Raw genomic sequence first — 15828 nt, 5'->3', positions numbered from 1 at the left:
GCCTCATGAAACCACAAAGAACCAGCACAAGGCAACAGAATTTGCAAGTACCACTGACATGATGTTTCCTATCCATGATTCTGATTTTCTCCACCGTTGGAATAAAATTTTGGTACTAAAATTTTTCCCTGTCTCGCAGGCACTTTTTACTGTCATATGCCCATCTACCAAGCAAATTCAAGCAATCACCTCATCTTCAAGTTCCAGCACTTTCTCTCTGTATTCTTCAAGCTCCTGGCTGGTCAGTGAAATCACTTCTTGCAACTCTTTTTCCAGCATCAATTTACTGCTGCTCAGAGCTCGCAGTTCTGTCTTCAGAGCCTGAATCTTCTCCTAAAGACAAAGGGGTCACACGTGATTAGTGCATCACCCATCTTCAGGAGTCACTTCTGCTTTGGTTAAAAACCTGCTTCTCTAGAAAATATGAAACAAGGTGCTAGTGTTTAATTTAAAGGTCTTGCTCAGAGTTTTCCACTCCTGCATCCAGCTACTGCTGTAGGTGTATTTGATATTTTGCTCCATTGGTTCAAGAAATTGGAGCTTCCCTTAGTAAAATAATTTTCTTGTTACAGGCCTAACATATATAAATAAGCTATGACTACCTTGAAAAACTTTTAGCTGTCAATAAGAAAAAAGCATTAAGAGCTAGAATCTTGGAAAACTTGCAGATACTAACCCTTAAAAAAATTAAACAATTCCACCAAAAAAACAACCAACAATAAAAATTTAATCAGTAAATCTAGCTTGCCAAATCACCTCTCTCAAACATAGTTAAAGAAGTTCTCAGTGCTCAGAGCCCTGACACCATGCTCTTATCTAGCTTTATTTTTCAAATATTTTCATCACTTCAGGGTGAAACAGTATGTCAAGACTTAAAGCTCTGTCTTTGTACAATGTCAAAGGACATCTGCATACCTGAGCAATCTGGTCATTCCCACCATCAGTAATTTGTGCTTTTAGTTTGCTCAGCTCTGCCTCAGCAGATTCCTTTGCAGTAAGAGATTCCTGCAGCCTCCGACTGAGAATGCTGACTGCATTCTCATAGGCTTTGTGTTTTGCTTTCATCTCTTTCTGAGCACTAGTCAGGTCTGACCCAAGACGCTTCATTTTCTGTTTCTGCTCTGTAATGGCCCTGGTGTGAAAGGAAAAGAAAACACCAGGTAAAAACAAAAGCTGCTTGACAAATAGTACTACAAGATTAATTTTCACATGACCCAACAAAACCCGACATCTGAAAGCCGAATATGAAAACCAGATGCTGTAGTTCTTTTGTCTGTGCTAGAAGAACACTTACTTTTTTGCTTCTTCTTGCATTTGTTCTACTTGTTGTTTTAATGCCTGATTTGCCTCAGCAAGAGATTCCATTTGTTCCTTATCGAACTGCAAAGACTTAACAGGAAGGAAAAGAAGACTCATGAGTGTAAGAACAAAAGCATGTTTGCTGTCATGTTTGATTATAAAAGAAAAATAATGAAATTTCAAAATTACTTCCATCTCTAAACATAAATTGCTCTCTAGTCCTCCATATTCTCTTTCCATTTTCTTTTCTCTTTAACTCTTTCCTTTGAGGCCACCACTGTTAACACATATGAAGAGTGTTTGGATCTTCTTCTCAGATGAAGTTCACTGTAGGACCAAGGAAACTGCTTGCACATCAGTCTTCTACCACTCCTGTAGTGCTTCTCCCCACTTACTTACACGAGATGTTAGAAAGCATCTACGCATTTACAGAATTTTGGTAGGTACGTGAAATGTCTAGATTATCTTAAATACATAACCAAGACTATTTTAAATATATAACTAAGAACATTAACTTGCAGGTGGTCATTCTGTTTCTTTGCAAAGTTACCAGAAACAGCAGTGCATCCTGGATGTAACACTCTCCAAAGCCTTACACCTTCCATACCTGTAGGCGTGTCTCCATATCATCTCGTTCTTTCTGCACTGACTGGAGGTGATTTTCTAGTTCCACCATCTGCTGGTGAACCTGAGATACTTCCTTCTGTAGTTTTGAATGCTCAGATTCAAGTGACTGTTTCTCAATTTGGATTTTCAGCAGCTCTTTTTTTATCTCCTTCAGCTCTGAGTCCAGCCGCTTCTTTGTAGCTTTCAGCTCACTGATGAGCTGGTCCTTGGAGCTGGCATCTCTTCGATAAGCCTCCACCATGACCTTGCACACAAGAGTTTCAAGAGGACAATGTTTCACCTCTGTTTCAGCTTTGCAAATTTTTTACTAATTTACTAGAAAGTATTTACTGATATTCTTTTAGTTTGAGGGGTTGGGGGTGTCATACAAACTAGCACCACCTTCTGTAAGATATTTACTCTGGTTCAAAGGCTTTTATGCAAGCTCAAATATCAAATAACAGCTCATATTAGCAGTTTATTAAATGAAACACCTCAGTGTTCTCTGCAGTAAGGGATACTTTTCTTCACATTCTTTATGGAAACTGCATTATGTGCCACTTTTAAAAACCCAAACTAATTGTAAAAAATTAACCATCCTACACACATAATTAGTAACTTTTGCCATGAGAAGAGGGCTTAACTATGACTGACGGTTTAAACAGCCTTCCCAAACTTAAACATAACAAGCTAAAACAAACTTTGACATTAGGCTAATAAGCAATCAAGCAGCAAATTAATGGTGCCACCTAATAAATAAGACACATACATGTGCAACACTAATGACATATCCATTTCAAATTACTGTTTCAAAACTGTGTAAATTCAGAATAAAATTTGCAGTAAAGCACTTATTTACCATCTAATTACTGAAGCAACTCTTGTTTTTCAGAGCTGCAAGGAAATGACAACACTTGAAGATTTACATGAGTGCTTTTGCAAAAGTGAACCTAATCAACAAATCAAAGAGAGATTTTCTATGGTGGATCACTTGGCAAAGGCTGAAGCCCTATCAAAGCATGCATTTGTTGGTGAATCAGCTTTCACATTAGTTACAGATAGAAATTCAACTGAAAGTTATAAATTTTCTGTATTTTAATGTCACAAAGTTCTGTGACACAAAAAATAGATCTAAATATCCTCAAAACCTCCCCAGAAGTACATGCCTTCACTGTAAAAAAAAGTGTATTCCTTGGGTTTATGTGTCCAAAATGTCTTTGGTTTTACTTACCTTCTCCTTCAGGAACTGTTCCTTCACTTTTTGAAGCTGTTTTTTGAGGGTGGCATTTTCTTGTTGCAGATTTTCCACCTGCCAGAGGGGGAAAAAGCAAACATTGCTTTATGAGCCAAATGTCATATTATACCTCATTTCTTCAGTGAGCTTATCTGTGTGATTTGTAACAACTGCCTAATCGAACAAGGATCCTGTTTCTGACTAAGCATCTCAGTGGTTAGATAACACAACATTTTGTACAGAAATACACTCACCAGGTCCCCACACTGCAAACCAAAATTACTGCATAGGAAAGATGTTTGGCCCACACTGCCACAGAAAAGAGCACACTACAAAATTACTACCCAAACTGTGACCTGTACTCCAAATTATTGTGTTTTAAAACTGGTAAGATTTCAGAAAGATCATTACCTGGCTTGACTTGACTGCCATTTCTTGCTTCAGCTGCTCCAAGATTTCTGATGTTACTTCTGTACCTTCTCCAAGGCGTGCTGCCCCTTCATCAAGTTGCTCTTTACTTGCTTTTGCTGCCTGCAGAGCCACCTCCAACACAATCTTCTCATTCTGCAAATACTGGATTGTGTCATCTTTAGAAGCAGCATCACTCTGGAGCTCTTCTAGCCTGGCCTTCAGTTCATCATACTGTGTTTGCAGGTCATCCAGGGACTGCTCTTTGGTGTGCAGTGTCTCCTGGGTTAGAGTCAATTGCTTCATCAGGTCGAGGTGTTCTTGCTGCAAGGATTCAAGCTGCAGATCTCGCTGATGCAAAGTCAACTTGACCTGACAGGAAATATTTTAAAATTAAATTAATACAAAACAAAGGTTATCTTTGCAAAAGCACTCTAATCAAAATCAAGCATTATAATTAATATTTCAGCCTGTAGGAGAAAACAGCAGAAGGTGAAAATATTTTTAACTTTCTGAGGCCACTTGCATTTGCTCTGTTAATTATATCGAATGCCTTGAGCAGCATCTGTTACCTTACAGGCTAAGCAATGACCAGAATGACAAACCTAAAATATTCATAATATTCTTTGTATTCAAAAGTTTTACTTGAAAAATGTGTCCACAGCAAATTCAGGTAAATTCAGCACTATTAATAATACCGAATCATTATATGGAATATAGTACTGAGCTATCACATACTTCGTGTCACTGCAGCCCTTGACATGCTGCCTGCATAAGGTTACAAGGTTAAAGCAGGGCTCTGTAAATGTAAATGTATGTAATGATACCCTGACTGCCTAACAGCTTTGAACATGGATCTGTGGTTCTTGTCTATACTTAGAATAATCACATACTGAATTCACTAAAAAAACTCAGCATCTGGCAAGACAGTAGTTATGAAATTTTAAAAAGGTATTATTACTGACATGGTTAGAAAAAAGGCCTTTTCACCGGGAACAGAATTACTTTAGTATGCACTTCATTTTTGCAGCAATCTTTCAGGTTTCAAAAAGAAGTTTAGAGGTCAGTATCTATTTACTATTGCTTTTCCTGCCAAACCAGTATTTCCCTTGGAATTCCTGGGAAGTTGATTAAGAACAGTCTACCTGTTCCAATTCTTGCTCCAATGTTGCTGCAGAATCAGCCATTTTCTGAAGCTGTTCTTTCTCATCCTCAAACTCCTCTAGTTTTCTCTGCAAGTCTTCTTCCACCATGGTTTTGGCCTCTTGGATCTGCATGAAGGCAGCTTCCTGATCTAACATGTCAGCCTGCATAGAAAAAGCATGGAATCAGCTTCTACAGTTTCAATGGAGGGGAAGGAGTGGGAAAAAATAGGAAAAGAGAAAAGTAAATTATCAAGAAAATTTGTAGAGGAAAAACACAAAAATAATTCTGATGTCTGCCTTACACACTTATATGCCTTTACTGAAGTCACTCATTCCTAGACTTAAAACACCTTAAAATAACAGTGAATGTCTTGCACACTTGTGACAATCTGAATTCCTATTAAATAACACCTTGTCCTTTCTCTGTTGATGAGCAAATCTTTATTAAAATTGAGCTGTCTGGGAAAATTCTAAACCAAAAAGGATTCCTTGGATGCTGTAGCTACTCAGGAAACAGCCCTGTCATTTATACAAGCTATCAGTAACACTGCAGATGGGCACTTCCACTAACCTGCTGCTTTACTCTCCCTTGAGACTCAGAAGCAGAAATGTCACTGAAAATCAGGGGATTTTAAGGTTCTAAGAGCTTTGGAAGTGACTGTATTACACTTCAGATTTTACCCAACTTTTCTTACTGGAGGGAAGGAAGGACAAACCTAATTACTGAGCAATTTCACACACTTAAAAAGCACATTACTGATTTAGATTAACTTCCAATTAAGTTTCCTCTTGAACAAGTTCATGGATGGGCAAAGGACAACATTTACATCTGCCTTCAAAGTTCAATTAAAAACAAATACCAGAACTGAAAATTCAAGTATCACCTTTGAATGATAAATATATGGCCTTTTTCCCTCTTATTGTTCATAATGCCACGCAAATTTATTTGCTCTCAAATATTTACTGCTTTTATAATGCAGGATTTGAACCAATTCATAAGAATTCTATATTACTTTGCCAGAATAATCTTGATTTTGCAAAACATAAATACACAACATGGACAGAACATAACTCATGAAAACCCTTTACAATCATACCTCAATATTTTGTAGTTGTGCTGCAATACGTTCCTTCTCTTTAATGGACCTGTGCTGGGTTTCAGTCAGCTGCTGAGACAGGGCCACATTCTCTAGTTTGAGATGTTCCAACATCCCTGCTTGAGTCATCTGCCCAGCCTAAAAGAAGGAAAAAAAATCAGTTTTGTCCTGTGGATAAAACTGACAAAAAAAAAAGATTCTCAGTTCTCCCATGTGCAATAAATCACAATACCTGTATATTGGCCATCTCACTCTGCAGCCTGACACGGGCCTCCTGTGCCAGGACCAGCTGCTGCTGGTACCACTGCCTCACATTTTGGAGAGATGTGATTTCTGTTTCAGATGCCTTCAGCTTGTTGGTCAGTGTGGTCCGTTCCAGCTGCACCTTCTGAAGCTGGGTCTGCAAGGAAGCCAACTGCTGGCGCAGGTCATGAACTAGAAAAACAAATATAAAGAGCTTGGACTAACACACCCCATTGTGCTATTTTTATGCACACTTTTTCAAGGTTTATTACTGTATTTGTAATTTTATCTATTTTTCCTTAACTGTTGAACAAAAGCACATATGCCTAATTATAGAAAGATTGGCTTTTCCTGCCCAAGTGCTAGAATCCAAAGTACCAGGTCATAAGCAGAATAAAATTAAACTAAATGAATCACTTCTGTAAGTATTCACAGTTCCTTAGAGGCAGAAAATATGAACTAACTAAACATCAGGAAGTAGGTGTCCTGGCACGTAGAGTCATCATTACAAATCAGCATTTGTACTGATTTGTACAAAATTTTCCAAAAAAACAACTAGGCCACTGTCTGGACTAAATATTTATGCCTCCCTCTCCAGGCTGGCAGTGGCAGCTTGCAAACTGTGACACTTCTGTGACACAAAATCAAAACCAAACATCTTAAAATTGAGACTATTTTATTAGTATGATATCAAATGCACACAAGTTTAAATTTCTTCTTCTTCTTGGACTTCAGAATCAAGTTGAAATAAAATGATTTATGGAACAACAAATTTTAAAGACTGACATTTTCATCATCCCACCTGTACTGTCCCTGGTGAGAACATTTTTTTGCATATCTTCAACCTTCTGCAGGAGTCTCTGGTACTGCTCCTCTGCTAACTGCAAATCATTGTTTGAAGAAGCCAAACTGGCATTCTTTGCTTCCAAGGCATTTTGCAGGTCAGCCATTGCTCGTTCCAGATCCCAGCAAGACTGCTTTAATGTGGCCACTTCTGAGCTCAGGGATTCCTGCTTCTGCTGGCTGTTTTGGCTGTGCTCCATCTGTGCCTGAAGCTTCATGTTCAAAGCTGCAAGTTGGGCTTGTAGCTCAGTCTTCTCTTTGAGAGCCTGAATGTGTCCAGAAAACCAAAATGCAGTCTCGTGAGAAAATATATTAGTGGCTGACTAAAAAAGATGCCCAGCAAAGTGGAGCAAAGACCAAAGGAGGTGCCCCATGCTCTGGAGCTGAGATTACCCATCTCTGTCCTTATGTCAACCCATGAACCTTTCATTGTTATTTCTGCTCTTCCCTGGCCAGCTGAGGAGGAGAGGGACTGAACAACTTTGGTGGACACCTGGCATCCAGCCAGGGTCAGCCCACCATGGCATTCTTGTAAAGTACCTCATTCAACAATGTTTTTACAAAACACAATTCCACAAGTAATGAGCAAGAGGTTCTCGAAAATTAATTAAAATCTTATTTTGATTTGCTGAATACAGAATTCCAAATTCATTTTTTACCTGATTAGCTTCTAGTGAGAGTGCTTCTAGTTGCCCTTCAAGTCTCATCTTCTCCTTCATAACCTGCAGCATCTCGTCATGAGTTCCTGCAATGGAGCTTTCCATAGAAACACTGGAGACAGAGACAGCACAAGCACAGTTACAGGGTTGGAATACAACACTTGTCTAGTTGAAGAAAAGTGACTCTGAAATTAAGAGGTACTCAGAATCCCTGTGGCTTAGACTGTAGGACATTTTTTCTGGTTTATGGTAGATGCAGAACACATTGTAACAACCTCTGGTAAAAAGAGAAAGAAATTATATTCATGCTAAGGTTTTTTACTTTAGTTTCCTGTACTTGTAGCAACTAGAATCTAGTGTGGCACCATATACTTGTTATTTTTCAGAACTGCAATAGTTGACTTCATCATATTCTGTATTTACACATCGCATTTTAAGCAGATAACTGGACACGATGGGATCATAAACCTTCACAATTATTCTCATAACTGTCTGCTTTAATGTGCCTGAGAAATGCCATCAGCTGCTGCAAAAGAAGGAATAACAGATATTTATAAGGGATTCCTTATGCTGATTCCTTGCTGTACAGCCAAGGCATCTGGAGAAAAAAATCTCTTCTCATTGCCATAAGAAATAAAGCTAAGCCAGAATAATCATCAACAACTGATTGTACACCTCAACATATTTTGGGCATGACACTATTCCAATAAAGCGGAGGGAAGTAATTTCAAAAGTAGGACATATAAAATATGCATCTGCAGACAACTGATAAAAAGCACACATTGTTAAGGGCTTCACCAGTTACGCACTTGCTTTCTGAATCAGTTTAATACCTGTCATATACACATAAGCTTAGGAAACTAAATCTCATTCTCAGAGGGCTGAAGAGGGTAAGATATCTAGGACAAGACTCTTGGCATTCCTTAACTATGTGAGGTCTGAAAGGTACATGCACAGATTAGGAAAAAGACAATACTAAATATCATTGAGACAGTAAAGTCTGTACTTTCAGACTTTATAGACAATGGCTCATGAGTGATCCAGTGAATGAAGTCCTTCTATACAGTCAGAAACAACTGCCTGCAGTACATTTAACACAGCCAGTGGCAAAAATATCTTTCTTTAAAGATATACTTAGTAAATAGGTAGTCAAGTGAAGTGATCTCTCAGATTCTTTTAGAATTTGTAAGCTACTAACAGACTCAATAACAGTGTAAGTTAAAACTGGATCTAAAGTTAGTAGGAGAGAAAAGTAATAGGCTATTCCAAGAAAACATCATAAACTAACAATAGAGATCCTTACCTGCTAGAAATACTGTCTCTCCTACTCCGTACCTCTCCATTAACTTCTTGCTCTTGGGCCTGATGCTCCACTGCTGCAGCCTGCAGCACCTCACTGAGAGAAGGAAATTGCCCCATGGCTTCAGGATGTATCTTCTGGCCATTTATTGTATATGGAGTGTCCTGTTTGCCTCCTGCATTCTGCAAACTGCTATACAGCCCTCTCCCTGACACACTGCTGTAGGTAGAGCTGTCGCTCTCATTTCCATCCAGCCTCATTCCCACTTCACTGCCATCAATCTCTGAAATGCTGTCTCCTGCCAAGGAGGAATTCTCTACTCGATCATCCACGTCAGAGGGCAGACTGATCTCAGACACAACTGATGTTGGGCCACTTCTGCTTTGCATCAGAGCCCCCCCAGGTAAGTCAGTAGCCACAGAATTCCCAGCACCATTTCGAGCATCTGAACCTTCAGTTCTGTAGTCAGCCAAGGACCGGATCTTGCTGGCCTTAGATTTTGAGCTTCTTCTTTCTTTTGAGGATGCTGGAAGTCCCAGGCTACCGAGCTTTGGTCCCCTGGGGACGCTGGTCCGTAGAAAGGAATATTCTTTAGTCATTGCTACAGTGCTGGCTCTTGGCAGGATTTCTGGATTTAACATCAGCTCAGGATCCAGGGTGCTGGAGGGACGGGTTTTGGATGTAGACTGACTCGACTAAAAGAAGCAAAGAGTCAACAATAAATTCCAGAATATTAACTCTGAAATAGCATGAAAGACTTGTTTTGCTGTAACTTAAGATATAAAGCCCTACACTTTTACACTGGTATTAAACATATGTACTTTCATAAACAAGGTAAATTATACCAGCAACCAACCCTATCAAGCTGCAGTATATAAATGTTGAAAATGTTCATGTGAGACTCCAAAAGGTAACTGAAAAATACAGGCAAAATTGAACATTTAGGTTACTTTAAGTTTGGTGTCTGTTTTTTCCTCCCCTATTTTAAGTAGCACAAACTGGTACATTACTGATGAGGTAACAGAACCAAATTTTGCCTGTCCAAAAGACAAAAATGCTTTCTCTCATTTGAGAAAACTACTGAATGTTTTAATTCAGGGAACAGAAATGGTAAATTTTCAAGCTTCTCAACAAAACACGATCTAGAAGACGTGTTGTGTGGTACTCACTCTCTCTTGGTGTCTCTTCACTCGGTATTGTTTGAGCTGCTCTTCCAGACGCCTTCTTGCCTGAAGTCTGATTTGTTCTTCATTTTCCAGTGGCAGTGAAGACTCTACTGAGCCTGTAAGGGAAAGGCATCTTCACAGTCAAACAGAAAACTCCAACACAGGTAAAACGGATGCAAAAGGTAAAAGCCCCTTCTACCATCAGCAACATGCTTCATGCTTAAGCAAGGAACAAAAGGAAAGCCCACTGACATGCACCTCAAATGACCCTCTTCAAATACATCCTTGTGTAAGCACTGATAAAGCCTGTGGACTTCCACTGCTCAGTTTGCAAATGCTATAGTTCCTCCACAGATGGAGGAGATGACAAGAAATTATACAGCAAGAAAAAAAATATTGCTGCTACTTAATCTCACTTGTCCTGCATTTCTGACAGTATTAAAATTATAAAACTAAGCAGGGCCTACACAGTCCACTCATTCCCTACAAGTAGTGCAAAATGGTTCTCTAGATATATTTTCGTACCTTTTATTAATTCACATTAAACCTTAACTCACATTAAACCTTTCCTGTAGTAAGACTTTTAGACATCTTAATATAAAGGCTTTCCCTTCTCCCCCCTTCATTGCTCTTCTCTCCTTTCCTTTTTTTCTTAGCTTAAAATCATCTGGTTCTGCTGTTCTTTTTTTTTAATGTCACCTGTTACTCCTACAAATCAAGAAGATTAGATCCAGCCCCAGAAAGCGTGAATTCCCCTCCAGTGAAGAGCCAGTTTTTAATAGTAAGGCAGTGCCTTAGCTGTAGCAGAGGGTGGTTTACTGAAAGAAAATGAATTGCAGTTCTAAGTAAAAGTTTACTGCAAAAATAAAGTTTAGTTCAAGCTGAAATGATGTTACAGAAGTCCAGAGCCAGGCTCAGAGTAAAAAGCTTTATGCAGCAAGAGAAAGCAGGGGCACCACCATAAACAGATGCTTACACAATTCAGTTTCTTGCATGGGAAGACTTAGTTTGAGAGACTGCAAAGCTTCTTTTCTAAGAGCTATGCCCTCAGCACTAGTTCCCTGAGACTTCCTTAGGCTGTCATGGAAACCAGTCACACCTGGGGATGACTCTTCACCCTGCTCACTGCTGGTAGGATCAAAAGATCCAGGAGAGTCAAGGCAGAGCGACTCTGGCCCATTCTGGCAGGCATCCACTTTGCTGTTTATCTCCAGACTTCCCTCTTCATTTGGCACTTCATTGATATTATTACTGGTAGCTGGAAAAGAAAGTTTTACTGAGCTACAACTTCAAGCCACTTAATTAATCTTCACAGTTCCACCCAAACACAATGCCAGCACTACTGCCTTTACATTGTATGAATATAGAAACTGCTACTGACAGCAACTGGCAGGAGACATTTCATAGAGGATTTTTGATTCTTTACTTTAAAAAACCAGAAGAAGTACTTTTCATTTGCTTTACTATGTTGCCCTCAAGCAGGACCTCAAAAGTCATCATAAAACATATCTTTAAAACTTCAAAGTGGTTTTTAACTCTTGTTAGGTTTAGAAGCATGAAACACCAAGTGTAAGGAACTCTAAGGGTCAATCTACTACAAGTAAGCCTCAGCAGCTGCAGGCCTGTGCTGAATGATTCAGCTCTTTGATGTGCAGCTGGGCACTGGGGAGAAAGCATCCACCATCCCTATTTCCAGTCTGGCTCAAGCAGTTTCTCAATTTTAAAGTGAGCTGACATTTTACATTTTTTCAAATAGGATATCTTCATCAAAAGCACAGTAGCAAAGATCATATGTATCAAAATAATAAACCTACCAATTAAAATGCAATTAAAGAATCACTTCAACACCAATTTTATCCCCACTTACTAGTATTTTTCTTTTCCAGCCGGAAAAATGCATATTCAAAACCAGATAAACATTTCACAGGTTTATACTCTGGATTTCTCATTTCTCTTTCACTTGGCTGGGAACTACTAACATTTATGAACCTGCTGTTGCAAAAAACCCATGTATCTAACTTTAAATTAATTATTATATATCTCAAATGAACAGCACTGAAACAGCACTGCCTTTCTGTTCATTCCCACACCATGTTATCACTGAATTAACTGCAACTCACTGGAATAATATGCAATTTTTTTTTTTCCTAAAGATGGTGGAAAATATTTAACATTTATGATCACAAAGTATTTGCAAGTGCAAAAATCAAGTTCCCACCTCTGCAGTACATCTTCCCTCAAGCCAGCTCAGTGTGAACCAGCATAGAGGAAACCAAATGAGGAAACTGAATTTGCGTAGAAATATAAAACTTTCAGTCTTAGGCTGCCAAAACCCATCAGCTCTAAGATTTGAATAAAATACTTTTGAGAATCTTATTTGTCATGCAGACAACATTTCAGGACATTTAGCCTTAACCCCTTCTCTGATTTAGATCACCATGTTGTCACAAAAACAGTTGCAGACATGATGGAAGGGGTGAGTTCAACAAGGATGTAAAGGAGGACAGAGGGAAAGACTGCTTTTTAATGACTAACATTTAAAACTAGAATATTGGCAAAACTGAATTTGAAATAGGTGTCAATGCTAAGAATAGCCACAAGAAGCCAAAAATAAGATTACAGCTCAAACATTCAGAAATATTGTTTCGGCCCATCTCAGAAACTGCATCAGGTTTATACTTTATTCACATTTTTTCTCCCCAGCAGTGAGTGGTATACATAAACCAAAGGAATGCTGGAGCAAAATTCTGGAGGAATGGTTTCCTGGTGACTTCCTGAGGCCAGGAGACACAACCTAAACACTCCTTGAACTAAAGTAATTTAAAGGCAGTAGTGTCAATACAGCTGCAGTCTTTTTGTAACAATGGGCTAGGAGATGCAATTAGAATAAAAACAGTAGAAAGACACACTATCTAATTGTAAGTCACAATCTGATTGTCCAACACAGGAGATGACAGGAATGTGTGATCTCCAGCTTCAGGAAAGATGAATGAATCATCACACTCTGCCACTCTGGTAACAGGCAGTGTAAGAAAAGCAAATAAAGTGTCAGGGCCTCCCCTCTGCTGCCTGGGACAGGGTGACAAACTTGCGGTACCAGAAGGCCCCAGCCTCACCACGTCACCTCCTTTTACACAAGGAACCACTGTGATTTTGTGTATCCAGGCAGCCACAATGTACACACCGCTCCACCCAGCCACCCCCACATCCTTAAACACCAACATAACCTCGGACTCCTGCCAGGAAAACATGGAGATTTCAATTCAGTGCAGGGAAAATACTTTCACAATAAAGCAGTTAAATACTGGAATGGGTAGGGAGCCTGATGAACCTCCCTCTACAGACACTTCCAGCATTCAATAGGACAAGGGCCTGAGCAACCTGATCTTGCTCCAGAACAAGGTGTGCTCAGTGCAGCAGGTTGGACTAGATAACCTGCACAGCTCCCTTCCACCTCAAGTTTGATTCTATAATCTATTCAGATAGTGGACTCTAAATAGTTTCTCATAAACAGCTGCATGATTATTTTATTATAGAGCTTGTCTACCTATAAAAGTTACTTTGAGATAAACTGGAGAGTACATGCCAGCATCTCTCTTTCATAAAGAGAAGCAGAGCCAGACGTTTTGGGTTTTGCTTAAGTGATTTAATTTATTAGGAAGATTTCTTCTGCCAGAATAAAGTACTCCAGTCACAAGCTTACTCTGGAACAGTCATTTCAGAACTGATTGTTCTAGAGAGTTTCAGGTATACACTCTTGGAAACACTATCTGAAGACTGACACCCTGAACAATAAATACTCACCTGACAGCTGATAGTATTTAAGCTAATAGTTTTGTTTTGCTTTCAAAAGAACAAGTTCTACAGCAAAAAAACCCCAACAGTTTTACATACACACAGAGCTATAGACTTCACCAAACTTGCTTAAAACTGCTGTACAAAAATTTCCTAACCCCAAGGAAAAACTTTACCTGAATAATAACACAGATGATTATATAAAAGCCTGGGTAAGATAGGAAATTATTTGGCACATATTTAATAACTTACTGTTAATTTCATCTGTAGTAACTAGCTGTGACTTGGCTTTACAATCTGAAAGTTCTTCAGAGCTGCTGGGAGCCCCATTACTGCTTCTGCTCTCCAAGTGAACATCCTGCTGGACAGATGAGGAGTCCATGGTAAAAACGATCCAGATCCCTGGAAAGTTCTTCTTCTCAACAATTTGCCACCAACTGAACTACCAAGTCCTGTTTCTCTCCATCAGCAAGAACAGCATCAAGGTGTCACTCAAGAGCACAGCTGTGAGCTGTAGAGCTGTTGGTGTGCAGCAGGCAGCTCTAACTCCACATCATGGAAACGGCTCGCAGTCAAAGTCACAATCACCAAGGAGCTGCATCCTCTAGAAACAAAATGTAGTGAATTTACAAACATTTACTGGAGCTCTGAAAATATGAGTTAAAAATAGTGTCCACAGACAGAACCAAGACATGCAGTAACAACAGAGACAATGAAATACAACCAAGTATCCAGATCTGGGGTGTTTATGCTCACTATTTTAGTAGCACTGATACACTGCAGAAGGATGCAACAGATATTTAGCAAGAGAGCTGATTTAGACCTATTGTCCCTTTTAATAGAAAGATCTCTTTGGCCTCTGCTTTAAGAACAAAGCCAGTAAAAGAGTAGTATTGTCCCCTGTAAATTACAGTATATATATGGAAACATACCATGTATTTAATTTAAAGGAATGAGTTTCAATATCTTTTGTTAAAATGAAGAATGGAATTCAGATTTAACTTTCTAAAAATTAAATTACATCATTACTGTTTACTTGTCTGCAGAATAACAAGTATGAATCACTGTACAGACTCTGAACTACTCATTACAGCACAAGCTGGCAGTCAGAACACGGCCTAGACTGCAGCTAAACATTGCCTTCTCCTGTGACCAGCCAAGACAAGGATTTCCAAACACAGTTTATGGAATTTGCAAATGATTCCTCAGGTATTCAGATCTAACTTCTGAATACCTAATCTAACCTCTGGGGTGGGGGTGGGGGGGTGTAGTTTTGGAGAATGTCAAATCAGGAATATTTTGACTGCATTTTTACATGAACACAAACATTTTGAACAACATTCCTTCCGTATCTCCAGGGAGCACTTGTATAACTGCTACTGTGCCACACTGCCCTGTCACCCTGCAACACCACCATCACCTCCAAAATGTTACTGAGACAGCAAACAGCTCAGGATACACAAGAAAACACGGTTATGTAGGTGATCCTTACAGAGGGGAGCTGTGAAGGAGCCAGAAACCTGCAGCATCTTTCCAAATGGGAAACCTCCACCAAACAAAAAAATTAATACCTTCCCTGTGATTTGTTACTAATTTTTAAAGATTTTCAGTGTAATAAAGCTTTCAATAAAACTCCTAGAACTGCCACTGTACAGCAAATAGATGCTACGTGACAGGTTACCAACAGGAATCACAGACAAAAGGCAAGCAAGATTTTGGCTCCTTACACCTTGTCAAAATCCAGCCCACACGAGATGGTTTGTTGTCCTTGTCATAAAACGTGTTTAAATGATCAAGGTGATGAAGAATGGCTTTCTCCTGTACCACCCATTCCCAGTAGTAAACGGAAGAGTATTCCGGCCTCCTAGTCCTTTTGTATCCCTGTGTTTCGCACAAGCAGACACACACACACAGACACACAAATGTAGGCACGCCACGGCAACACAGCAATAAGCCCACATGGAAAGAGCTGTGTCAAAGTCACCGATTTTGCTTAAAACACGAACAGTCAGGACGACAACGGGTCCCGGTCA

General features: G+C 39.3%; 1 protein-coding gene across 2 annotated transcripts in view; it reads right to left on the bottom strand.

The window, feature by feature from the left end:
* The window catches only part of GOLGA3 (golgin A3), a 22768-nt gene extending 8367 nt beyond the window's left edge, over positions 1-14401 (bottom strand). Inside the window, exons 1-15 of one of the 2 annotated variants that reach the window (XM_005421443.3) lie at positions 14048-14401; positions 10977-11258; positions 10004-10116; positions 8838-9529; positions 7535-7646; positions 6835-7141; positions 6022-6224; positions 5790-5927; positions 4693-4854; positions 3551-3919; positions 3137-3214; positions 1907-2170; positions 1295-1389; positions 916-1132; positions 190-333 (exon numbers count right to left, since the gene is read on the bottom strand). In XM_005421443.3, coding sequence (XP_005421500.1) covers positions 190-333; positions 916-1132; positions 1295-1389; positions 1907-2170; positions 3137-3214; positions 3551-3919; positions 4693-4854; positions 5790-5927; positions 6022-6224; positions 6835-7141; positions 7535-7646; positions 8838-9529; positions 10004-10116; positions 10977-11258; positions 14048-14177 — 3306 coding nt within the window. In that variant the 5' untranslated portion in view covers positions 14178-14401. The remainder of the gene's footprint in view (positions 1-189; positions 334-915; positions 1133-1294; positions 1390-1906; positions 2171-3136; positions 3215-3550; positions 3920-4692; positions 4855-5789; positions 5928-6021; positions 6225-6834; positions 7142-7534; positions 7647-8837; positions 9530-10003; positions 10117-10976; positions 11259-14047) is intronic. The other variant, XM_005421444.3, reaches the window with a different exon arrangement.
* Between the last annotated feature and the right edge of the window lie 1427 nt (positions 14402-15828).

The sequence above is a fragment of the Geospiza fortis genome, unplaced genomic scaffold, assembly GCF_000277835.1.
Source record: "Geospiza fortis unplaced genomic scaffold, GeoFor_1.0 scaffold408, whole genome shotgun sequence".
NCBI classification, from domain to species: domain Eukaryota; kingdom Metazoa; phylum Chordata; class Aves; order Passeriformes; family Thraupidae; genus Geospiza; species Geospiza fortis.
Note: the sequence above shows the minus strand (reverse complement) of the source record. Positions and strands in the feature narration are given on the sequence as shown.